General features: G+C 37.0%; 1 protein-coding gene across 3 annotated transcripts in view; it reads left to right on the top strand.

Moving 5' to 3' along the window:
- dpp6a (dipeptidyl-peptidase 6a) overlaps positions 1-25,678 on the top strand; it is a 413,973-nt gene that overhangs the window by 354,834 nt on the left and 33,461 nt on the right. For all 3 annotated transcript variants that reach the window (XM_065294630.2, XM_065294632.2, XM_065294631.2), the window contains 6 exons: positions 6,424-6,544; positions 18,034-18,188; positions 18,264-18,361; positions 18,781-18,904; positions 20,632-20,670; positions 21,227-21,334. In XM_065294630.2, coding sequence (XP_065150702.2) covers positions 6,424-6,544; positions 18,034-18,188; positions 18,264-18,361; positions 18,781-18,904; positions 20,632-20,670; positions 21,227-21,334 — 645 coding nt within the window. The remainder of the gene's footprint in view (positions 1-6,423; positions 6,545-18,033; positions 18,189-18,263; positions 18,362-18,780; positions 18,905-20,631; positions 20,671-21,226; positions 21,335-25,678) is intronic.

A 25,678-nucleotide genomic window follows, 5' to 3' on the forward strand; every position in this document is an offset into this window, starting at 1 on the left:
ATTCTCACAAAACACACGTGACATGACAACGTAAGAAAACATGAGTTTAAAATCATTTTTATGTAAGTGTAAACTGTCAATGTCCTCAGACCATCTGAGGAGATTTCTAACTTTATACATATGCAAAACTGTTATCAGTTTACTTGTCTGATATTTTAGCTATAAGCTACATCAACATTGAGACTAGAGTTAATTTGTTAATTTGAAATGCTTGTCTATTCTGTGTTTGTATTCTTTTTTCTGTACTGTTTGTGTATGTTGCAGTTTATACTGTAGAAGTGCCCTTCACAAGTATTCTTCTGTTTGTTGTGGAGTCAAGAAATGTCTAAACATTAAAAGATGAACATGAGACAAAAGTACAGAATCTGTCACATTATTTTTTTTTAATGGTCACTTAGCTGTGTCCTGATTGTTTACACATGAAAAGCATAAAATGTGTAGGATCAGTTTGATTCACTTATGTGCATTTAACATACATAAGTCAGCATTTAATGCTGTTGTTCTTTGTTGTTAAAGCATGTATGTGTTGAAACATAAACAAAGGTTAATAAAATGTGACATTCTAAACTTCTGACATACTGATATTTATCTTACCAATTTCTGGTCTCCACAGCAAACAGAAAAATCTTGTCTTTACAGTTCTGATACTTATGGAGGGCACTGTATTGTGTGTGTGTGTGTGTGTGTGTGTGTGTGTGTGTGTGTGTGTGTGTGTGTGTGTGTGTGTGTGTGTGTGTGTGTGTGTGTGTGTGTGTGTGTGTGTGTGTGTGTGTGTGTGTGTGTGTGTGTTGCGCGTGTATATCTAGATTAATTTTTTCATGAGTAACTAGTAACTCGCTACTTGAGTATTATTTTCATTGCATACTTTTTACTTCTACTTGAGTAATTATTTATTTAGTTACTTGTACTTTTACTTGAGTAAAGTTTTTGGCTACTCTTTCCACCTCTGTTAAAAACTTCATGAATCTAGGCTGAGTTTGCCACGTTTAAGCCTAAATAATCAGACAGATAGCAGCTAGCTATCATAGCTTGCAGACAAGCAGCCTAGGCTACAATTTTTTTGGTAGGCATTAGGCAAACATGTTTGCTGATTTTAATAAAGACCATGTTATTCTCAGTCCTTCATATAGGCCGTGAGTTAAAAATTAGAGGGGGGGGGGGTGCCCTTTATATAGGTCAGAGCAACTGCCCCTAAAAAATCCTGTGCACGTCCCTGATGCTTTTAGTCTTATAACACTCATCTAAACACTGAGGTCATTTTTAGAGTTAAGTACGGTGGCCTTGAAGTGCAATTTTATTTACAAGATTTAAAACAAATTTCCAAGTTTTTAAACAAATTTACAAGTTTTTTTTTTTTACAAATGTACAAGTTTTTTAAACAAATTTTAAAAAAAATTTAATAAATGTACAAGTTTTTCAACAAATTTACAACGAGTGAACACATTTACAAGTTTTTTAACAAATGTACAAGTGTTTAAACAAATTTACAATGAGTGAATCATTTTACACGTTTTTTAACAAATGTACAATGAGCAAACAAAATTACAAGTTTTTTAAACATATTTACAATAAGTGAACAAATGTACAAGTTTTTTAACAAATTTACAAGTGTTTAAACACATTTACAATGAGAGAACAAAATTACAAGTTGTAAAACAAATGTACGTTTATTACGGAAAGGGTAGGTACAATACGCTGACGTCACGCATCCGAGCCTCCGGTGGAGAAACCCGGAAGTATCGCCGTGAATCACATGAGAGTTGCGAATGCGATGTTGTGTATTAGGCTGTACATCCTATTAACGAAAAGAGAGTGATAATATATATCCTTTTATCGATTCCCGAGTGACTCAAAGGAATATTGGATCTTATTTTCAGGTAAGTGAAATAGCTTTAGTTAGCTAACGCTAGCTTTCCAAGTTGCACACGTTTCGGATGGCAGTTATGAAAATAATGCACTGACTTTTTCATTAGATTACAGACAAAACGAGAGGGTGCTTCAAACTTTATAATCAGGACTGCATTGTTCGTTCGCTCCTGGAGTTACATAGACTGAAATGGGGAAGCATGACGAGTTTGTTTACATGGTGCTGTAAACTCCAACCCAGGAGGACACTTCAGAGGAATCACAGGGATAACGTGATGTGATTTTTTTGTGTCAAAACCAGAACTGACTTCCGAATCCACCTGGAACGCATTTACTTTGATAGAGAGAAATGGAAGTCAGTAAAAATTAAGTTGGACTCGTTTTTTTTTTTTAACTAATGACTGCCCAACACATGCTTATAAAGCCAGGAATAGCACACACACACACACACACACACACACACACACACACACACACACACACACACACTTCTAACAAACATGCAATGCACACATTATATACGTGATAGGTAAATAACTGTACAGTATTAGAACAATTATTTTACATTAAAAGAAACTGCATTTCACTCATTGTTCAAAATATAGTTTTATTTATAAATGAAGTATGAAACAATATACATGTACATTTTTAGAACCAATCATATTTACATTAAAAGCCAATGGGTACTAATACACTTTTTTACACAGGGGCCAGGGCCATGTAGTTTTGATTTTTTTTCCCTTAATAATAAAAACCTTAAAACTGCATGTTGTGTTCACTTGTGTTATCTTTAAATTTGTTTGATGATTTGAAACATTAAAGTGTGACAAATATGCAATAACATGAGAAATCTGGATGGGGACTAACACTTTTCACACCACTGTATATAAATTTGTTCCAATGTATATTTTCTATCTACTGTACACATTGTAATAGTAAAGCAAAGTAAAAACATTTAAATGAAAAAGTCTGTTTTTGGGATTAAAGGAATTTTTCACTCAATATATAGATGCGTTTGTTTTTTCATTGGAACAGATTTGGAGAAATTCAGCATTACATTGCTTACAATTGGATCCTCTGCAGTGAATGGGTGCCATGAGAATGAGAGTTCAAACTTTGCACCTCTTGTGAAGTGAAAAGATGTTTGGACATTAGCCCATGTTATGCATATCCGACTGACTGTTGCCTTGGACAGATTAAAAGTCCCGTTTTTCCTGTGTTTTTAAACTATGATTGTGTTTATGGTGTGCAATATAGCGTGTGTTCATGTTTTGTGTGTAAAAAACACAGTATTTTTCACATAATTACTTATCTCTATAGCACTGTTTTCACTGTCCTAAAACCGGGCTGATTTCTTCCTTGTTCTATGAAGTCCCTCCTTCAGAAATATATATCGAGTTTTGATTGTGTAGTTCAGTGCTTCCCAATCCTGGTCCTCGAGGCCCCCCTCCCAGAAAGTTTTAGATGTCTCTTTATTTAACACACCTGATTTAACTCATCAGCTTGTTAGGGAGACATGTTTATCATTTTTGAAGTAGGCTGATAAGTTAAATCAGGTGTTTTAAATAATAAGACATCTAAAACTTTCTGTCAGGGGGGCCTCAAGGATTAGGATTGGGAAGCACTGGTGTAGTTTATTTAGTGTGTTGTGATTTAACAGCAGCTTAGCTTAGCAAAGCCATTTGAGCTTTGCTTGCGACTGACGTATTCCTGTGGGTGAGTTAGTAAAAAAACCTCTTCTTTGGATGTCATTCAATCGGGAAGTAGAGGGCTGTAGTCCAAACTGTCCGTTTGCTGTATGCTTTAAAAGGGAAATTCTATTAAAGAAAATATATCGCTTGGCATTGAATTTTGAGCTTTATAATTTTACAGGTATTATTTATGCTCTAACAGCAACATTACACACTAACTAAAGTTTGAAAAATGGGATCAGGAAAAACGGGACCTTGAAACCTTACAGCTAAATCTGCGGAAAGAAGCCCCTGCCTCATACAGCAGAGAAACAAGAAAAACTGATCCAAGACACAAATGTTGCGAGCATGATGTTGTGCTCTTCCATAATATGAGATGTTTCCAGGTAATCATGGTCTTGCAATGCCCCAAAACCACTGTTAGATCTGTGTATTGAGAAAGAGGAGAAAATTGCATGTAAAAAAAGAAAGATCAAGGAGGTCATAAGATTTATTTACATGTTCTAATTTTCATCAATGAATTGCATGCTTAATTTTTTTCCCACTCTTCTCTTGTGTTCTGACCAGGAAACGAATGGTGGTCCTCCTCTTCTTCCTTTAGTGTTTCAACATCACAGACGCTGGAAATTAACATAATTATGATTTCAGTCTTGGCAGTCTATCTATCTATCTATCTATCTGACATAAATGTCAGTTTGCTTAGGCAACATTAGAGTATTTGTAATATGATAAAACATTACAGTACTATCACATTTAGAGAGGATTAGATGAAAATATAATTTATAGTATAAATTTTGGTAATTTTAACAAATCGTCTCATTACAATCCTAATCTTTTAAAGATTATATCATCGAACAAGTTAACGCACCCTTGATTCCTCTGAAGTGTCCTCCTGAGTTGGAGTTTACAGCACCATGTAAACAAACTCGTCACGCTTCCCCATTTCAGTCTATGTAACCCCAGGAGCGAACGAACAATGCAGTCCTGATTAAAAAGTTTGAAGCACCCTCTCGTGTTGTCTGTAATCTAATGAGAAAGTCAGTGAATTATTTTGATAACTGCCATCCAAAACGTGTAGCTAGCGTTAGCTAACTAAAGCTATTTCACTTACCTAAAAATAAGGTCCAATATCGCTTTGAGTCACTCGGGAATCGATGAAAGGTTATATATTATCACTCTCTTTTCGTTAATAGGATGTACAGCCTAATACACAACATCGCATTCGCAACTCTCATGTGATTCACGGCGATACTTCCGGGTTTCTTCCCACCGGAGGCTCGGATGCATGACGTCAGCGTATTGTACCTACCCTTTCCGTAATAAACGTAAATTTGTTTTACAACTTGTAATTTTGTTCGCTCATTGTAAATTTGTTTAAACACTTGTACATTTGTTAAAAAACTTGTACATTTGTTCACTTATTTTAAATATGTTAAAAAACTTGTAATTTTGTTTGCTCATTGTAAATTTGTTAAAAAATGTGTAAATTTATTCACTCATTGTAAATTTGTTTAAACACTTGTAAATTTTTTAAAAAACTTGTAAATGTGTTCACTCATTGTAAATTTGTTGAAAAACTTGTACATTTATTAAAAAAATTGTACATTTGTTTAAAAAACTTGTAAATTTGTAAAAAAAAAAAACTTGTAAATTTGTTTAAAAACTTGTAAATTTGTTTTAAATCTTGTAAATAAAATTGCACTTCAAGGCCACCGTAGTAAAGGCTTTGGAGGAGATGCATATTTGGTGGCTCAGTGACGCAATTTTCTTCAAGATTTTGGTTCAAGACTTTTAGTTCCAAATTCAGCCCAACCATTTAGAAAGCACCAGCCTGTATAGACAGTTTCAGCAGTAACAACATAAACAAGCGGCTGTCGTGGTCCACACGTAACTTCCGGTAAACTCCGGTAAGAATAAATAACAACAAAGTTCTTTAAAGTAGTTTATTTATATAACAAGCAAAAAAAACAAAGATTACCTAGGAAACCAAAACATTTGTTATTTTCAATGAGGCATTTGTTCAAGAGATCAGTTTAGCAACAATTTTAATTTTAAAAAAATTAAACCGGAAGTAAAGTTCGGATCCAGACGTGTATCGCGTCAACGCACGTGCGTCCGATGAAACCGTCTATAGGTAAAGAATAAATACAGATGCCCATTGAAATATCAATATATGATACACGGCAACAAAGTGTATAGAATATTTTGTTGATCAGCAGTGTAACTTTTTTGGTTAATTTATTCTTAAAAGCAAACAACAGTGAAAAAAGCCCACATATTATATGTTGTACTATACACAATACCAGAGGTGCTTTATAGTTTTTAACTGTGCTATCTTTCAGTAACAATTTACAGTGTCTAAAAATCTCCATCAGACCAGCGCAAAGATCTTTATTTATTAAATAAATATACAGTAATGATATTTTACAGCAACCACACTTTGTCAAAGATCAAAATAAGTATCAAAATTACTACAATATATTTTAAATCTACTGAAGCAAAATTTTGGTACAGTGTGATGAACAGATATTTCTCTACATAAGCTCCGAAATTTCTATTAGCTTTGTATTTTTGGAGTTTTTTTTCTGGCTGAGGTCTCTGTGGATTTGTTGCATGATAGCTGTGAAGATTCTTTTAAGTTTCTTGTTTTGTATTAATTTAACAAAACTTGAAATATTTATATATATATATGAGGTCTCTGTATTCTGCAATGCTTTGTTTTCCACCATCTCCCTGGCCAGTTTCTTCAGCCAAGTTCTTCATTCACTGTGTAAATATCCATCTGTATCATCACCAGTAAATCCCTTTCTGCTCATCCATCAAATTTTTATTGCATTTTTATTTGTGTTTCTTTTCAATTTTCCAGATTTTTATATTTGAGAATAACATTTACTACCGAGCCACTGTGGGGAACAGATCCATTCGCCTGGTTTCTACTGGAAAGGAGGGTGTGATATTTAATGGCCTGAGCGACTGGCTGTATGAAGGTAAGACAAAAAACCTTTAGCATATCTTTATTCTACATGCAAAACATAACATAAATTTAGCCTCTAATAACATCTCAATAAACTGATGTGCACAGATGCATTGTCTGTTTCATGATAGAGAAATATTATGGAGCTGCATAGTGATTTTACAGTATTGTAAAAGAATCAAAGCGAAGCAGAGGAATTAATATCTCAACGTCTCCCAATGCAATACTGTCTTCACATGAGTGTGGGCTTGTGGATTTTTTGTAATGTCAGTTTCCCGTTTAAACTTTAATCCGGGTTCATATTGCAAAGGCTGACCCTTGGCTTTTTGAGGCTCTGAAGGTCTTGAAATGGACACTTATTATTTATTGAAAAGATGAATGTATTACAGAGAGCAGAAGCTCAATCTGGCACATTTCTGTTTATCATGATCTCAGCGTCTCTCTGTTGCGGTTTATTTATGATTTATCTCACTGCAGTGTCAATCTGATGCACGTTTGCATTATGTATTCTTTTATATTGATTTCCAGGACATCTCAGGGTAGCTTGATATTGATCAGACCTCACAATGGTAATTATAAAACGAATTGTTCTGACTCTTGATTCATTCTGCGAAAGCATTAAATATAGTTGATATCCATACACCCATGACCACAGTTGAATTCATTTTAACGTGTCAGATTTTTTGACAACCATAAACAAGTTACAGTAATACAAATTAACTGTATTACTTGGGTGGACTTCACACCCCTTAAAGGTGACATGAAAAAAACATTTTTACCTTGTCTTAGTTGAATAACGGTAGTCTACCCCCATTCACGAACAACAGTGTGCACTGTTACAGTAACTTGTTATTTGTACACGATGTGACTACACAAATCACAACATATAAATAGGAAAATGGAAATATTTTTTCACTTAATTGGGAATAGTATGCTAGCTGGAGCCATTTACTTCTAGTCTTTGTGCTAAGCTAAGCAAGCGGGGGCTGCGGCAGATAGAGTTACAGCAAGCACAGAGATGAGAAAGGTATGTATGGACTTATCTAACTCTGAAGGATACGGTGAATAAGCTAAATTCCCAAAATGTGGGCATGTTCCTTTAACTTTGCTTACATAATGGAAGTATTGTACATCTCCAAGTTATTTTGGGTAAAAAAAAAGGTTATTTAGATAGAAGTGGGCTACTCATAGGCGAACTATATTGGGTCTATAGTAAGCTGTCATTTCTTGGTTTTTGCTTGCTGGGTGGTTTGTTAACAAAATCCATTACTGGCGATTTTGTGTTGATCATAATTCCAGAGAAAATATAAGGTTGGTGTTTGGAAGCCATGTTTATTCGCTGTCAATTTGAGCAAATTTTTTTAAGATTAACCTGTTCTTTTTTAATCTGGCCTAGTGGACATTAATATGCACAGTAGATTGCACATCATATGTTGTTGATGTCTGCGTCTGCGTGTTTTTCTCTCATTGTTTATGTGACTGTCTCATGAAATGTTGTATGCTAGTTTACCAGCAGATCTAATGATGAATAATTAATAATTCATCAAACTTTGGTTCGGTCTGTTGAATACAAATCTGAGTCTGCTCAGTGTGTTAAAAAGAACATTCATTGGGGGTTGAGTTTAGGCCTGCTGGACCCTTCCAGGTTTGGAGTTATCGCCACGTGGTCCCTGATGTGCTTAGCAAAAGGTTAGTGTATGTTAATTCAGATTACCAATGCCACAAAAAGGCCAAAAGGAACAGTTTTCATCATTGCAAAATGCAATTTGAAAAAAGTGCAGTTGCATTAATGCGGAAAGATACGCAATGCTCATTTATTTTGTAAAGTGGCTGAAAGTTATCCCAGCAAAGTATTTTAATCAAACTTATCTCCACATATCCTCCTCTGTATAATTTGGAGATGAAGAGTGGAGATTGTTGCATTGTTGTGAGTGTGGTTTGTTAAAGTAGTTCAACACTTGCCTAGAGGAAATGAATTATCTCAATCAGTCTGTGAATCAATGCTGAGTTTTAAATACCCCTGAATAATCAGAGAGCCTAAAGAAGTTTGTGCTGTGCAGATGTCTGGTTTACTCAAGATCATAGATTCAACTCACAGTAAAGGATACTGGATGAGATCTTGTGTCATCGGCAAAGCAGATCTCTCAGGGGGCTACCTTTAAACAGTCTATGCAATGTTGCATCACCAAACCATGAAACACAGAGGGATTGAGACAAGGCATGAGAATGCTGGACATCACTGGTTCTGCCCATCCGGCCAGCAGCTAAAGTGATTGGCTGTTCTGCTTGTCAGTCATGATTTTATCTGCATGGGGCAGCCCTGTTTCAAAGAAGATAACTTTAGATACAATATATGCTATGTTTGCCAAAAGTATGTGGGTATATTCTAGTGAATTCTCAGTGTGCATTATTGTGTTCTCCTATGTACTAGTTGAGGTGCATATAAGAATGGTGGACTTGTGCACATGTTAATGACAAATGAGAGTTGTTGGCTCATGAAGACCCAGGTTCAAGACGTGTTTGGGACATGTCCTGATCTCATTCCTCCTCTTTCACCTTTTGCCCTTCTGTCTATACTAGGACTGTGCAATTATTGTTTTTCTTTTACGGTAAAACATTTATTGTGGGATTAAAATATAAATTATGTGCTGCTGGACCAATGTGTTTGTAAGGCACTTCGAAAGCACCACTGCTTTCACATGTGAAGCTTTTTGCAACACTCACTTAATAAAAAGGTTAAACAAATGCATGTTTTCAAAGTCACTGAGTAATTGTGTTAAATAACCGTGATTATGATTTCACCCATAATTGAGTAGCCCTAGTCTACACTTCACTTTCTTATAAAACATAAAGGCTAAAAGGCTAAAATACAATAGTAAAATTATGGTCTTTGCATGAAAGAACCTAACTGGCCTTCACAAAGCTCAGACCTAAACAAGCTTTATTCAAGCAGTGCCTCTCATGCACTTTATATAGTCACAGGCTGGTTTTGAAGAGACATTATGATAATACTGCTGTATGTTTCTGATAAACAGTTTAATCTGTTACCCATGTACTCTTGCATCTCCAGATCATTAATCTGACTCAAGTGTGTGTTTGTGTGCAGTTATATCAAAAAGTGTCATTACATTATTTGGAGTGATTTTTTTACTAAGGCTCTCTAGTGCCCCCTGTTGCTGTTTAAAGTTAATAAACTGTCCGGTTGCAGCAAGCATGCTGCATTTATAACACAACAGAGACAGATGATGATATGTGCTTTATATGCACCTGTATGTGGCTCAGTGGTAGGCAATGCATTAGCAATGCAGAAGGTTATGGGTTCAAACACAGGGAACACCCATCCTGATAAAAATGTATGCCTTGTAATGGTCTTTTGCTCATAGATGACATCTAACTGTCCTGTGCTCCCACAGTACATCTGCCCTGTATTCTCTGCATGCATAATGGAAAACGAAACAAAGCCATATAGTTACAAGAAGCATATAAAACTGTGAGGTAAATGAGGCTATGATGTATCTACAGCAGCCAGCTCCTATTCTGTGGTGATTACGCTTCAGTCAAGCTGTTTATTTTTAACTGTTTTAACATTTAATATTAATATGTGCAAAATATTAACATTTATGCATTTGGCAGACACTTTGATGTAAATCACAAACTGCAGTTTTGGCAGTACACAAATGTAAATTGATTGAATGGTTGACTAGTCATCAAACAACACACTGACCACTTAGTTTTAAAATATAAGCAGGAAGCAAATTAGTATTACTTGTCTGTAGTTGTGTTGTTGTTTGCAATGACAGATGGCTTTAGTTGAGTGATTTAGTTAGCTTCTGTTGGCAGAGCCGATCAGACCTCTGCATGCTTTCTCCCTCATTGAATCTTCTCAATGAACTTCAGCTTAATTAAGTTGCTAATGGTTTGTTAGAAGTCTGTTATTATCCCTGATGAGTCCAATGAAGGTTAGGGACAGCAACAGTTGTGTTTGTTAGGGTGCTATTAGATTGAAATAAGAATCTTATATTAAAGCAATATCGCTTGAGTGTGACATTGGCTCTATATCACCATGTTGATAAAGAGCTGATAAATAGCCATATCACACCACTATGAAAGTGATATTGCATTTATGCAACAGTTTGATGGCACAAGTGTTTAGATAAATCAAAAAGTGTCTTTAAAAGCCTATTTTTTGTGGCACTACTTCCTTCCGCCATGTATTCGAAGCCCAGGATGACAGGTAAACCTTTCAGCCATTTGTTATTAGTGTCATAACTGACTCCCAGGCGTGAGTTTTTGATGAGAAGTGGGAAGAGAGCGAGAGTGTAGACAACTGAAAAATGAGCGCTTTTACCACTATATATCTATCAGGATACCTATTGGTATAGTGTTTGTAGTCTGTAATAATAGTTGGTGGCAGAAAGTGCAATATTTATGGTGCAAGACTTGTTTAACTGATGACCTGTCACTTATACAGCCAAAACAATAGAGGAGAGCGGTGTTGGTTTACCACTAATGATTGATTTTTATATTCTCATTAGTGGCGAAAGCATTTATTGTAGTCCGCTTGTTTTGGGTGTTTGTGACATGAATAAACACACTGGGCCCTATCGTTCACCCTGCATAATGAGAAAGGCAGGGGCGACGCAAGTGTTTTTTGCTAGTCTCAGTTATAATTTTCACATCCAGTGCCGCATTTTCTAAATAGCAAATTTACTTGCACCCATTTGTTCACTCATGGGATTTTTAGTAGTCTAAAAATTATATGTGTTTACCTCATTAGTTTGGCGCGTTGCTATTTTGAGGCAATTGAAAAAGATTGCAGTCCTAACTGACTTAAACCTGGTCTAAAGTCAATAGTGCAGCATTATTTTATTTAATTAAAGGGCGTGTTAGTAATGCTCGCCTATAGGTGGGTGCACAACACGCGTACACTCTGCTTATTACAGACAGTAGCAGCACACCAACATGCCAAATATTAAAAATGAAAGGATTACACGGTAAAAGATTACTGTTACATTAGTGTTGGGCGATATGCCCCATTTTGAGATCGTCCTATTGTCAGTCTGTGAGATCGGCGATACACGATAGTATCGGGGGCGGGGCAGTAGTTGATTTATTTATTTGTTCATTTTTTACTCATTATGACAAGTCACTTGATTGGTGGACAAAAAAGAACAAGAGCAACACCGTCATGACTGCAACCTTCTTAAAACTGATGCAATTAATCCGAGCGCGCCATTAAAGCCCAGGGCCCGGTTGCATAAAGCACCTTAAGTTTTTCACTTAAGTATGACACTTTAGGGGTAAATTCCCCTTACCTAGAATAAGTTTAGGGTGTTGCATACAGTATAATCCCTTAAATGGTTCTCTTAGGTAAGGGTAATCGTTAAGTGTTTCACAAAAGTGACCCAGGTTTGTCGTTATAAAATACTTTTGTTGCCATGTAGACGCAACAGAAAAAAACTTGAGGGTTTTTCTGCAACACCCTTAAGTTTAAGGGAAACGTAAGGGTGAACTTAAGGGAAAATTACAGTACACTTAAGGTGCTTTATGCAACCGGGCCCTGGCAGTCAAAAATGTCTTGCGTGATTACTTAATGAGAGTAAAAACATGCACCTGCGCACACACATGCGTGTGAACATACAAACAATTCAATGCATTTGTTTAGTGCTGTTGCAGAAGGCTTCACGTGTCAAGCAGTGGTGCTCTCAGAGGTGCCTTTTTAAACACATTGGTCCAGCGGAACGCAATCATATTTTAAACACGAGGGATGTATTGCTACAACTTATTGAAATGCATATCATAAACAGGATTACTACCTAGTGATCTGACTTCGGACAACCACAGCTCTCTGCCCGTACGCGAGAGTGAGTGAGACGGCAATATGCAGCGGGTCATATTTTAAACAAAAGGGATAGTTTGCCTCAGCTCGCATTAAATGCATTAAACTGAACAAATACATAAGGATTACTACTTAAGTTTATTTTTAGACTTCGGACAGATGCGAGAGTGTGTGCACGTGAGACAGAGAAGCGCAGCTGTTCATGACGCGCTGGATTTATTTCAGGTGCTAGAAGGAGTCCAAAACACGTGCATTAACCTGATAAGGAACACTGTGCCGTACACGGCACACCCCCTCCCTTGCACGTGAGGCTGCATTACGTCATTGTAACTTTGAAGCATTAAATCTTCAAAATATACGGTCATGCGGCACATCGTTGTAAAGCTTAGACTTTCGGGATTCCAATAAGCGCACACAGAAAGCATAATATGATTTTTAGCAGTCATAAAACTGTAATCTAGTTGTTAGTTACCTGAACCGGGCGGCGCCGATTTAGGATATTTACTTACCTTCAAAATCTTTCCTTTATCCGCTTCGGTAAAATTGTTCAAAACAAATTGTTCATAAATCCCCAAAAGTCCAAGGAAATGGAATATCCAAGCCTTTTAATCCAAAACGATTTGTTCATCTCACAATCTTGACGTTTCTGAACGAATTACGATATAAATAGTGTATACAATAAGTTCACTAACAGACATTCGTTCGAATCTCACTTTTCATTCACGATTTATAATGAATATATTCGGATGTCATGTTTATTGTGCAACGTCTGAGGAACAAATGCGCCCCCTTGTGGATTTTCAGCCGTTCCATAAGAGGCTACGTACAGGTGCGTGCAAGAAGGAATCCTCTCTCTACAAGCTCTTCACGTAAAGTGAAGCCCACAAACCCTCATGCGAAGAAAAGCTCGCAATGTGCATGTTAATGTAAAACTATGATGATAATAATAATAATAACCATTCGACCATGAAAGCCTGCTAATGGCGATATGTCTGAAGATCGTCGATACATGATACTATCGTCTATCCGCACAACCCTAGTGTACATAAAGATAAAATGCCTACACATGGACAGTCATTGCATGTATCAGAATTACCTATTTGCAGTAATGATGAATGAAATTGCTTTCCTCTTAGAGATAAGACTCTAACTGGTTTATTGCATGTATGCATGACTTAGTCTTAGAAGAATAGGTACAACCCTTTCCAGTGATGATACTGATGGAATATCTCATGCCTGGAAAAGACTCCTAGCCAATCAGATTCGAGAGCCAGAAAGAACTGTTGTATAAATGTGTGTATCTTCTATATGTGGGAGATTTGTTCTGTTGTGACCTCCCGGGGTCAGTAGACACATTTATCTTTTGTGCAGTGTTTTAATGAAGTGCTAGCTGTCAGTCAATCTGATCTGATGTGTGACTGACAGGTGTCTGTGTGAGTCCATAGTGATTGGTTAAGGTCTCTTGTTGTCCTTCAGACTTGGTTAGAGCATGATTTTTTAACAAGACATAATGGGTGAGTAATTTCTGCAACAGTGGCGATTTGATGCACAAAAACAAGAGTATACAGCATTTGAAAGTGTTTTTACAATGGTGAGTGAGGTTGTATGACGTAAAACAGTGGTTCCCAACCTTTTTAGCCCTAAGTACCCCCACAGCCCTATCAGTAAGGCTCGAGTACCCCTTCATCGAAACTAAACCAAAGTTGTGTTTTAAAGACAAATAATTAGTAATATTAATTAATTTTAAACATTAAGGTAAAAAGCACTGACTGATAAAGCATGTTTTTCAACAAACCACTATCATTGCGATCAGTGTTTGCATTTTATCAGCTCATTTGCATTTTAAAAGATACACCCAAAAACGGCTCATTTTGCTCAGGCCTACAAAAGGGCAATTTTGACATGCTATAATTAATTATCTGTAGGTTGTTTTGAGATAAAACTTCACATATGGACTCTGGGAACGCCAAAGACTTATTTTACAAATTAAAAAATTTCATCATATGACCCCTTTAAGGGCCAGATTTACTAACCGCTTGCGCAAACCATCATTTTGGCGTTAAATAACGACTGAACTTACTAAAGACACGCAGTAGATATTTAGCTCTGAAAGGGTGTTATTTTTGCGACCTTATTGCATATGCATTTGTGGAAGTTTTCCTTTTAGAATCAACATTAATGCGAGGATAATATTACATTTTGCCAGAGGAACATACTTTAAAAATATATATATAGTTTGCCAAGCCATGCTATGTTTAATTTGCTGAAGAAAAGAGGAGAAGAACTCACGAGGAGAAGTCAAATCAGGTATTTCAAAACTTCTTTTAACCTTCATCTTTCGTCCTCCGGTTCTCAGTGTACTTTTACTTAGCTGGAATTTCACACTCCGCAGTCCGCATTTCAACACATCCTCATCCCATTGCGTCAATATTTGACGCCACTTGACCATGCGTCAATATGTTACGCGGAGGGTATACCCTTCGCGTCATTTTTTGACGAACTGGGGACTTCAATACTATTAGGTACGCGAAATTAAACAGTTGTCGCCTGACATTGGGGTTAGGGATAGGTTTGGGTAGGGATGTCATTATGTAAATCTAACCCTAAACCGACGCGAAAATGGTAAGAAAATGGTAGATGGGCTGGCATTTTCATTGCGATGTCCTGCCGAGGTCTCTTATTTGCGACCCTGTACTAATTTGCGCTGCTCTTACAGATTGCAATGGTCATTGTAGAAATGTGCTGATGACATTATTGTGCCTTTGTATTTTATTTGCGCCTTTGTAGTAAATCAAACGCAAATTTTCCGCTCCGGCGCTTGAGCTCTCCTTTTTAGTAAATGCCCTAAATTTACTAAAATCTCAATTAAGTTACTGATAATTAAAGTGTGCAAATAATTTAAATTATTCTGTTCAAATATAAAAGAGAAACAAAATGTGTTAAGACATTCTCTATAAATACAAAAGACATCATACGGGACAAAATATGTTAGCCAAAAACAATGCTTAAGTTTTTTTTGCATAATTTGAAAATGCAATGGCAGCTGGAATGAATATTATAACATTATTTGAACATTATTTATAGTTAATAAACTTTGTGTCTTTAGAAACTATTCAGGTTCATTGAAAATAGTCGTTCTTGAGTTGGACATCACCATTGCGTTTTGGATCATGCAGCGCATTTACTCTTGACGGCAAATTATATTAATGATAAAATGATTAAAATTACAAAGTTGTCCTTTTTACAATGCTTTCCTCACAAAAATCAATCTTAGGTAAATGACTGGACAAACGAAAGACATTTTTATTAAAAGTAAATGAGATCAAAGCAAAATGTAAATCTTTTCGCGTACCCCCTGGAAACTCTTCACGTACCCCTTGGGGTACGCGTACCCCCGGTTGGGAATCACTGACGTAAAACATCAGCTTGTCTGTCCCTATTCTACAGCCGTGTTCCCTGGTTAATTGTGTGTGTCTGTGTGTGTGTGTGTGTGTGTGTGTTTGCGCGCGTGCGTGCCTGCGTGTGTTTGTTATACACAGCTCCAGTGTCCTACAGTTCTCAGAACACACACTTCTGTCTCATCTGTCATCCGGTTTTGCCATTAAACCTCCCAGTGTGAGCAATCACCATCCCAACTAGGTTCCCGCTTTACTGCTGTGAATGTCTGTGACAGAATAAAGGGCAGGCATAGAAACAGGCGAAGGCAACAGGGATAAAAAAGAGAAATGTGTTTGCAGGGTTTCTGACATTTTACATCTAATGAGTGGAGGTTTTTGTTGTTTGGTACAAAGATGTCTGCTGCAGGATTGCTTTGGTTCATCCATGGGTCAGCGTTTCTCTAATGATCAGATTCACTGTAAAGCTCCCATGACGATCACTACAGTCCGTTAAAGCATTCACATCATGATCTACAGACATTAAAACACATCACTGGACTCCAGTGTTTCACAAATCTTTTTACTGTTGGAGTTGTTTGGATATAAAGGCATACAACATTTAAAGGCAATTTTTTCAGGGTTATTGCACCATTATTTACTAAACGTCTTGCTGCTTTGACCTCATATTGTCGTCCATAAATCAAAAAAGGATATGAATGTCGGAGCATTGTACTTAAATACTATATGACACTGTGACTCATAGGGAGGAGGCAACATTCTTAAAAAAGCAACTGCCGATAATATTTGAAAGCTACAGCAAAGGGGTAAGAGAATTATTCAATAATAGCTTACTTTTCAGTCTGTTTCTCTCATACAGTTATTGTATGGCTTCACTTGAAACTCCTAAACCATGAGAGTTGTGGGATATCATTGGCAGTGAAGGCAGATGTGTGCTGCCTTCAAAAGCAGAGCAGATGGTGGATAGGAAGTTACACAAATATTGGAATCGAAAACATTTCTTGATGCCATGGATACTCTCCGCGATGGCTTTTTCAAGGTTTTATGACGCACACAAGTTTACGTGACACGCCAAACACATTTATTGAAATGACGAGCCACACATTATCAAACATGTCACGTGCATGTGGATGGAGACGCATCTTTGTATTAGATTAAACATTTAGGACACACCTCTCAGAAAACATACAAATAAAGATTATTGTTTATGCTTAATGACTATTTAGAGCTATGGGCTCGGTGTACTTAGTTTTATAAAAACCTCAACCGAATTTAACTAAAATCTTATACCTCTAGCTCAAAATTAAATGGTGCACATTCTAACTCATTTTGGCAGCACGGGCAACATTTTTAAATTAAATAAATTAAACTTTTGGGTAAATTGCACATGCCAGGATTACTTGGAGTACCCGGATGAGGTTGTGTTATTAGTATGAGATGGCTGTTATCTGGGAAAAACCTTAGAATGTCAACACTGACCAATCAGAAACAAGAACTCCAGAGAGCCATGTAATAATGACACTCAAGGAACTTGCTAATAATAAACTAATCTTTGAATTTAAATGTGTCTTATATTTATTTTGCTTTTCCTTTAAAGCATTTAGCATACTTTATAAAAGTGATATGTTGTGAACATAGTCAAGGAGTAAAGGTGTTGCAGATTTTACCTGTTGAGCTTTGTGCTTTTTAGCCTTGAATACAATTGCTGGTATCTTATTACTTAATTTTATTTTGTATGGTTTGACAGAACAGGGCTCGAGGTATAAGCAGGTCTCTGTTGACATAGTATCTGAACAGAAGCTCTTTGAACACGCTCACCCCAGGAGTATGTGATGAAGTGAGCAGAACTTTGCTGAACATGGTGTTTCCTGCCCGTTTGAACACAGGATGAGGGGTCAGACCCTATTTCCTCAGCCTGTGGTGGAGTCCCGAAATTGCATTTTCTCTGAGATTGTGGAAGAGAACGGGCACTTGATGGAGAGGGCCGACACTCTCACCAGCCCCGCTGAGATTACAGCCCGCCCTGTGATTTATGGGCCAGAACCTTCCTCTGTGCGAGGGAAGCAGATACATAGAAACAGGTGGTTACGGTGAAATGCTTTTAATCGTGCCAGGTGCATTGACTGTATCGGAAAGGAAATTGGGAATTTGTGTGTGTGGGAATGGGACCATAGAGAGGCTGTATCATGGATGATTACTTTATACTATTCCTGCAATTATTCAAGTTATTTAACCGCTAAGAGAGACTCCTGAATCTTTCTTTCACAGCGGAGATCTTCAAGTCCCATATTGCCCACTGGTGGTCTCCAGATGGAGCCCGGCTCGCATACGCAACCATAAATGACACCCTGGTGCCCAAAATGGAGATCCCGATGTTTACTGGCTCTGTCTACCCCATGTCGAGACAATACCACTACCCTAAAGTAAGGATCGTGCAGGTGGGTTACTGTACAGTGTTATAGATAACATTTTAATAATGCATAAACATGTTTTTCCAGGCAGGAGAAGAAAATCCGGTCATCTCGCTGTACGTTGTGAATCTCAATGGTCCTTTGCACACTATTGAGATGAGGCGGCCAGAAGACCAGAGAATAGGGTGAGATTTTAGTAACTCATGGTTTAAAACAATCTTTCTGTGCCGATTGTGAGGAAAATAGATTTAAATATTGTTATACTGAACTTGTAAATGTAAATGAAAGAATTTAGCAAATTATTCTGTGCATTTTCAATGATCAGAAGTATATGAGGATCTCAGATGGAAAAGCCTCTAAACGTCACCTCTGTCAAACATGATATAATGATATTAATCATATACTCTCTGCACGTATTATATAATTAAATACATTCACTTTAAATCTGCTTAATCCCAGCCTCAGGTCATTCAGAAATATTGGTTTGTTTGGTTGGTTTGTTAAAACATTGCTCATTTACAAAACTTAGAGGGTTTTGCATCTCTCTTCATATTTCATATTTACTGACAAATAACATTGCTGGGGATTTTGATTTGTATTACAGAGAGTACTATGTGGCAATGGTAAAATGGGCCACCAGTACTAAACTGGCTGTGAACTGGTTGAACCGAGCCCAGAATATATCCATCCTGACTCTCTGTGAAGCCACAACAGGTGTTTGCACCAAGGTATGTTTAGGCAAACTGTGCTTCACTTTATACCTCAATTCAATCCAAGCACAAGATTTATACACCACAAGGAAACATCCATTTCTATGAAAACCTTTACACACAGGACTAACTACACATTCGTGTTGACAGATTTGTCACATGCACAAATGGCCCACTGGTACTACTGATTCTGTAGTCTTTTGTATTGTTGCCTCGTGCTGCTTGTGTGTGGTTTAGACAGGGTGTTAAATGAATAAAATGACAGCATTTAAGGAGATGGGAAAGTTTTCAGAACAAGGTACAGCATCCTTGCCGAACAACAGCCTGTCTTCATGAACAAGTCCGAAGTCCACCTGTCTCTAGTTCTCGAGTTAGTCGATGGCCAACCAACCGCCCGCAGCCAGAGTTTAGCCCTGGAAGCATCGCGGGAAAAAACATGCAATGGCCTTGAACCCTTACCCAATGAAAACAAACACATTTGCAACCGAGACCTACGAATTCCTCTCTACTACTACGTGGTCTTACTGATGAATATCAGTCATGTGACCTTTTACGTCATTCCAGTTGCCCGGCGCCATCTTGAGTACCTACCGAGTACTAGTAGGCTACTGACAAGCATTGGCTAGTTAACTTTGCTCGAAGTATCACCTGGATCTCTACACATGAACGTGAGTATTGAGAACATTGTTTGTGTACACAGAGTTTACTAAAAAGAAAGGTTTTGAACAACTGACTTTGGCTGTTATGGTGTCCGCTTCTCATCTTTGCCAGATGTAAAGAATCGATTACCGAATGTGAATGAATGAATCTCATATGAGGCTCCTTTTTCAACTAGAAGGTCAATATTGTTTTTCACTTGCGACAAAACAACAAATTAACCGTGCATTTATATGGAACGATGCTTTAGGAGCTATCCATCTTTACTCTCCTCCATCTTTAGGTCGCATTCGGAGATCGATACATCTTGACTGGGAAGATGGTGACGAATGAACACCAAAACAACCAAAATCGGTTGTTCAAAACCTTTTGTTTTAGTAAACTCTGGGTACACAAACACTGTTCTCAATGCTCAATTTCACGTGTAGAGACACAAGTGATACTTCGAGCAAAGTGTCATGTTGTATCGAGCCTTCTTAGTGTTGTAAAAATTGTGATTTTGATGCGCGCAATAAATTGAAGGCATAGCTTCTAGTTCTTTGCGACCACTTCAGGTACTCAAAATGGCGGAAGACAAGTGAATGACGTCAGTTGATATTCATGAACAGATGCTTACAATGTCTTCTATGATGTGTAACACAACTAATTCTGTTAACATCTAAAGAAATGTTGGTTAGTGTTTCATTAAGATTTTAATGAAGTTTATTTAACTAAGTTGGGGCAGAGCATGGTCATGTAATTCAACAAACCAGCGCATAAAGGTCTCTATATATGGTCGTCCCTTAGCTCTTTTTCGTGATAGGTTTTAGTAGCATCCCTTTTCCGCCCCATTGCCTCACTCTCTGCTGGTATATTTTTTCCAGTTAAGGAGAGGAAGGGGAAGAATTTTGTTCTCGGAGCCCTCCCCTCGGACAGCACGCCAAATATTCCTTACTTTATATTTAATTACATGTTAATGCAAACTCGTGAAAACCAATGACTTTAGGATTTCCAAAATGAACCATTGTGTAAAAATGTAGAGGCTTGGTTGAGAAGCCCCACCCTTTCTGATGCATTCATCCAATGTGATTTTATTGTCTGTGTTTCAGAAACATGAGGATGAAAGTGAGGGTTGGCTACACAGACAGGTCAGTATTTATCTTTTCCTCCTAGACTGACACAAAAAAAAAAACTATGCACCATGTCTGTGTTTGTCATCAGTAATGGATTTGAACGGTTGAGGATGTTTGATGTTGTTTGTCTTATCATATTCCCCTGCAGTACCGTGCATGAGCTGATATTGTTTTTCCTGATTAGATTTTCATGACTGTTTTTCGCTTGAGGGAAGTTGCCATATGAAATGTTGTGCAATATCATGAATGAAGGATTGTACTGCTCCTGCAGAAATAGGCCTTGTGGCACAAACAGACGCACTATTAGAGCAGCAATGCATCATCATAATAATTTACAATCTAATATATGTTGTTTTGCTTTTAATGTTTTTGTAGTTGTAGAAAAATGAGCGCTTTCCTCTGTGGACTTGCACTTTAGTACTCCTGCTGGTCTTATAATTCAGCAATTATGAAACTCTGTAGATTTGAACCAAGACAAAAGCTATCACGGGAGGAGAAAATCAAAATAATGACTGTAATGATAATGCCAGTGTCACGGTAATGATCATTTTAATTCTTATTTTTTTAACAGAATGAAGAACCGCTGTTCTCTAAAGATGGACTCAGGCTGTTCTTCACCAGAGCAATACCACAGGGAGGACGAGGGAAGTTCTTTCACATCTCCATGTCTATCTCACAGGTACAATCCTTAGCAAAAACTGATGCTTTATGTAAAACCTTTTGCAGTTTTTTTCTGTAGAACAAAAATCTATATTTTTTTTAGAATCTGCACGGCTTTATTTTTAGTTTCTGATGTATGTTTTCTGTGCACTGTCGATGCTTGCAAATGTATCAAACCAATATCTTTACTTAAAATGTTTCAGTCCCATGACTTTAATCAGTTATATACACACACTTTGAATCGAGTTTTGAACAATTAACGATGTGGCAATTGTGCTCAGTGTAATAATATGTTCAAGAAATTAACCACTGTCATCCAAGAAATGGTAAAAATATAAAATTATTCTGCTTTTTAGCTCATAACGATACTCATGCTGCGTTTATACCAAACGCGTTTCAGGCGTCAACATCGGGTCTACCGCGCCTAGTTTGCCACTTGAACAGTTTGAATGCATTCGCGCGTCTAGAGCGAAGTAGAAGCGCGGAAAAAGCAAGCATTTGACGCGCGTCAGAGGCAAAATCCGCTTCTTGTGGGAGGGGCAAGTGCTATGCGGTTGTCTGTTTGCAAGATGACTGATGTTGATCGTGCATTTATCGAGAGAGTTACCGGTTTGTATTTGGTAACCTTACTATAGGGGGAAAATAAACGGCGGGGGTCGATAAACGTCATGTGAAATGTGTATTACAACTTAGCAGGTTGCCCGATGTCCTCACTGACACTCTTTCAAACGAGGTCCTTTTTATTCCTGCCTCTATAGAAAAAAGAACTTGTGTCATATAAATTCCGGCAAAGTTCAAATTTTTCAACTCAGGGGTCAGCCGCAAATTCGCGTCAAACGCAAAATGCACAAAAAGTCATAAAATGTTCAAGGTATATGAATGCAGACTTATAAAAAATAATGTGTGTGTGCGCACATGCGCATTTATCACGAGGACAGAGAGAGAGACACCCACTCCACAGTTTAATTGACGCTCTTAATAACAGCGTCCCCTGCTTTCCTCTCATTGGATAAAATCCAGACTTAAAAAATGTTTGTTTAATTTGGATGTGTTCCACTTCATGCGTTGCTGCAAGAACCATCAAGGTAGCACAAAAGTAATGTGAGAAATCAAACACAGGAGTCTGCATTTGAATTGTTCTCGTAGCACATTGATGTCATCCTCCTGTCAGTTCTTGCAGTGCCCCGTAAAGTCTAACAAACCTTTTTGTGTGAGCGTGGTTGCTGCTTTTGACGTAGCGCTGTCAAATAGTGGAGAAATTGCACCACATTATAGATGTTTTAAAAAAACATTTCTTAACATGACATTTAAAAACCAACACTGATAAAATGCATGACATTTCCTTAAAGGTTCAAAATGCTATGCAGTACAATGCAAAACGGGATGGGTGGTCACCCTACATGTAGGCCTGTACATTGCCCAAGAAATAATGGCAATAGTCGATAGTATTGTCTTTTTAAGACCATTTTATGTCACAGATTAGATTTGACAATAAAATAACACAATAATGCAAGTACATAATTTTTAAGAACGCAGCTTTGATTGGAGCTGCACGTTCCACACTTAAGAGATAAACAGTAGGCAGAAATAACAGAGGCAATCATGATCGGCTAAAATGCTAATGACATTATTTTTTTTTACAAACAAACACACATGCAAACACTATGGTAATATATCAGATCTCCAAAAACTACCAATGTCATGTTCACCCAACGTTTGATAAGATATAGTCATTATTGTGACAGGCCTAACTACACGTCAGCTAAAGCAATGAAATATTAAACATAAGATTTTTATTACAAGAAAATATTTTTCTGATTTTCTTTTTTTTTATCACAGTGTTTTCTTCATACGTTTTTTAGGTATTGAAAATGTGAATGTGCCAGCAAGAGTGGGGTGATATAGAAATGCTTTTACAGAGACGTTATTTTGGATAGCATCTCTTCAGACTTTATCACCTATGGGCATGAATGATGAAGCGTTGTTCAATGTGATGCTATAGAGTGATTATTTACTGATGGTTGTTTCTTTGTTTGTTTTTTCTATGTAGCAAATTTTTTATGAATATGTGGATGACTACGTCATTGATTATGATGGGTCTAATCACCACATCAAATTGTCATTGTTGATTATTAATGAGGCTGTGTTTGATTTAAGTGTTTGTTTATGCCTAATGAAGGTCATGGACTGAAACGTTGTGAATAAAGATTTTTGACTTGCTTTTTGTCATTTGCGCACCTATCTATCATCTGCAACTGTCTATAAGGTTATTGTTGATTGATGATTTATGTTTTTTAAAATTGCAAAAGATACTCAACCTAATACACCTGTCAACTCAATTATCTATTACACAAATGTAAAACTAAGTAGTTCATTGTTGTATATATGGAGGTCATGTGGTATTTATGTTGTGAGGCAGATGTCAAAGTACTGTAAAGCGTCATAGCCATTATTTACCTGCATTACAGATCACATTAAGATCACAGGGCAAAAAGCAGAGTGAAGATAAATCCGCTACAGAGGTTGCATTAACTAAAATGACCTGCCATTACAAACTGATGAATAATTCCAAATGCTGTCTGTCATTCTGAAAGACTAAAAACATAAAAGAAAACCATTTACGCCTAGCGTGTGGATTTTCATTTTAATTATCTGTGAAAGGAATATGTGGCTTTTTCATTCTCATGCATGCTGTATGCGTGTGTGTGTGTGTGTGTGTGTGTGTGTGTGTGTGTGTGTGTGTGTGTGTGTGTGTGTGTGTGTGTGTGTGTGTGTGTGTGTGTGTGTAAGGGAGAGTGCTCTTATGCTCTTAGCCTACTGACAGTGAGAAAACAGCACTTTATAATGCATAAATAATTAACATGTTACTTTTATACAACGTAATGGTGTAATTATATAACCATTATGGGGAAATAAAACAATCCTGACAGATAATAATAGACCATGGTGGAAATTATACAGTTTAAAGTTTGTGACACACCATAATGATTATCTAGGGGATACATTTACAGAGCTCAGATGCAAAACCCTGTAAATGAATCTGACAGGTTCTCTTGTAAATTAGCATTTTTATGAAGTTTACCAAGGTGGTGTTTAACGGCTTTTGCATTTCTTTTTATTTTAATTCAGAGTTATGGTTCGCTTTTGTGGTTTGGCTGTTTAACACAGACCTCGGCAATATAACAAATGTTGCTGCTTATGTTTTGATATTACTGTTTTAATTGGGTTGTTTGTCGATTTCTCTTCAAAGTCCACTCAATCCAGTCAAACCAGCATGCATTAGTCAGGTCATTAACATTGCTCGTGTGTAACACAGTTTTTTAAGTTATTTTGACTCAACTGCCAAAGAGTTTTAACCAGCAGAGTTATGAATGAGGTGAAGGTTAGTGCATGCCATTTAATTCAAAGATGAGATTTTCGGATGATGTCATAGAAGTGTCATCTTCTTGGACAGATTCTAAAATATAAGAGCCTTTCTCCATCGAAGCGGATGCAGAAATTAGTTGTAGATTCACTTATTACACTCCTTTGGGAATGAAATGGTGCAGCTGTTGAAAGGTCATTCTGGTCAGTGAGACTTTAAATAGTTTTTGTGAGTTTTTGGTACTAATGTGTGAATGGTTGGAATAAAAGATGAAAATGCATTGCATTTGTAAATAGCATATGTGGTACATTTACTAGAAAAACTAATTTGGCAACTGTGTGTAATTTAAAACACTGTTAAAAAAGTGTACATTTACAGTATGTTTCTGACTACTTATTGCATTGCTCAGTGCAGTTACAATTGCAATTCAAATGACATCCATATATTGTGACCTTACAATTAATAAGAAAGACTGCAGGATCACAATGATTACCTGTATATTCATTACAATAAATAAGTTGTATATTTACACTTTAACTGTTAGAATGTTATGATAATAGGTGTGTGGTGGGCTTTCTGGCAAAATATGGTTGCCGTCACATCATCCAGGTAAATGCTGCACATTGGTGGTGGTTGAGAATAATCCCCTTTCATATGTAAAGTGCTTTGAGTGCTGCAGAAAAGCGCTATATAAATGTAACAAATGATTATTTTAATTTTATGACCACCATTGATATGTTTTGCATGCCTAGATGGTAACTCGCAAATATGCAATAAAGAACTATTTATCTCAAAATATTACATTATGTAAGGGATAATGTATAACCATCATGTTGTTATCGCAAAATAAACCCCAACAGGGTGATCAGGATGGTGTGAAGCACCCTAAAACAATTATTTTGTGGTGATAACCTGCTGGATGTACATTAGCACACTTATTACACAGCTATTTGCCACAAGGGTAAATATATGGACATAGACAAGAGACAGTGGAGTGTT

This window comes from Paramisgurnus dabryanus, chromosome 22, assembly GCF_030506205.2.
Source record: "Paramisgurnus dabryanus chromosome 22, PD_genome_1.1, whole genome shotgun sequence".
Lineage (NCBI taxonomy): Eukaryota > Metazoa > Chordata > Actinopteri > Cypriniformes > Cobitidae > Paramisgurnus > Paramisgurnus dabryanus.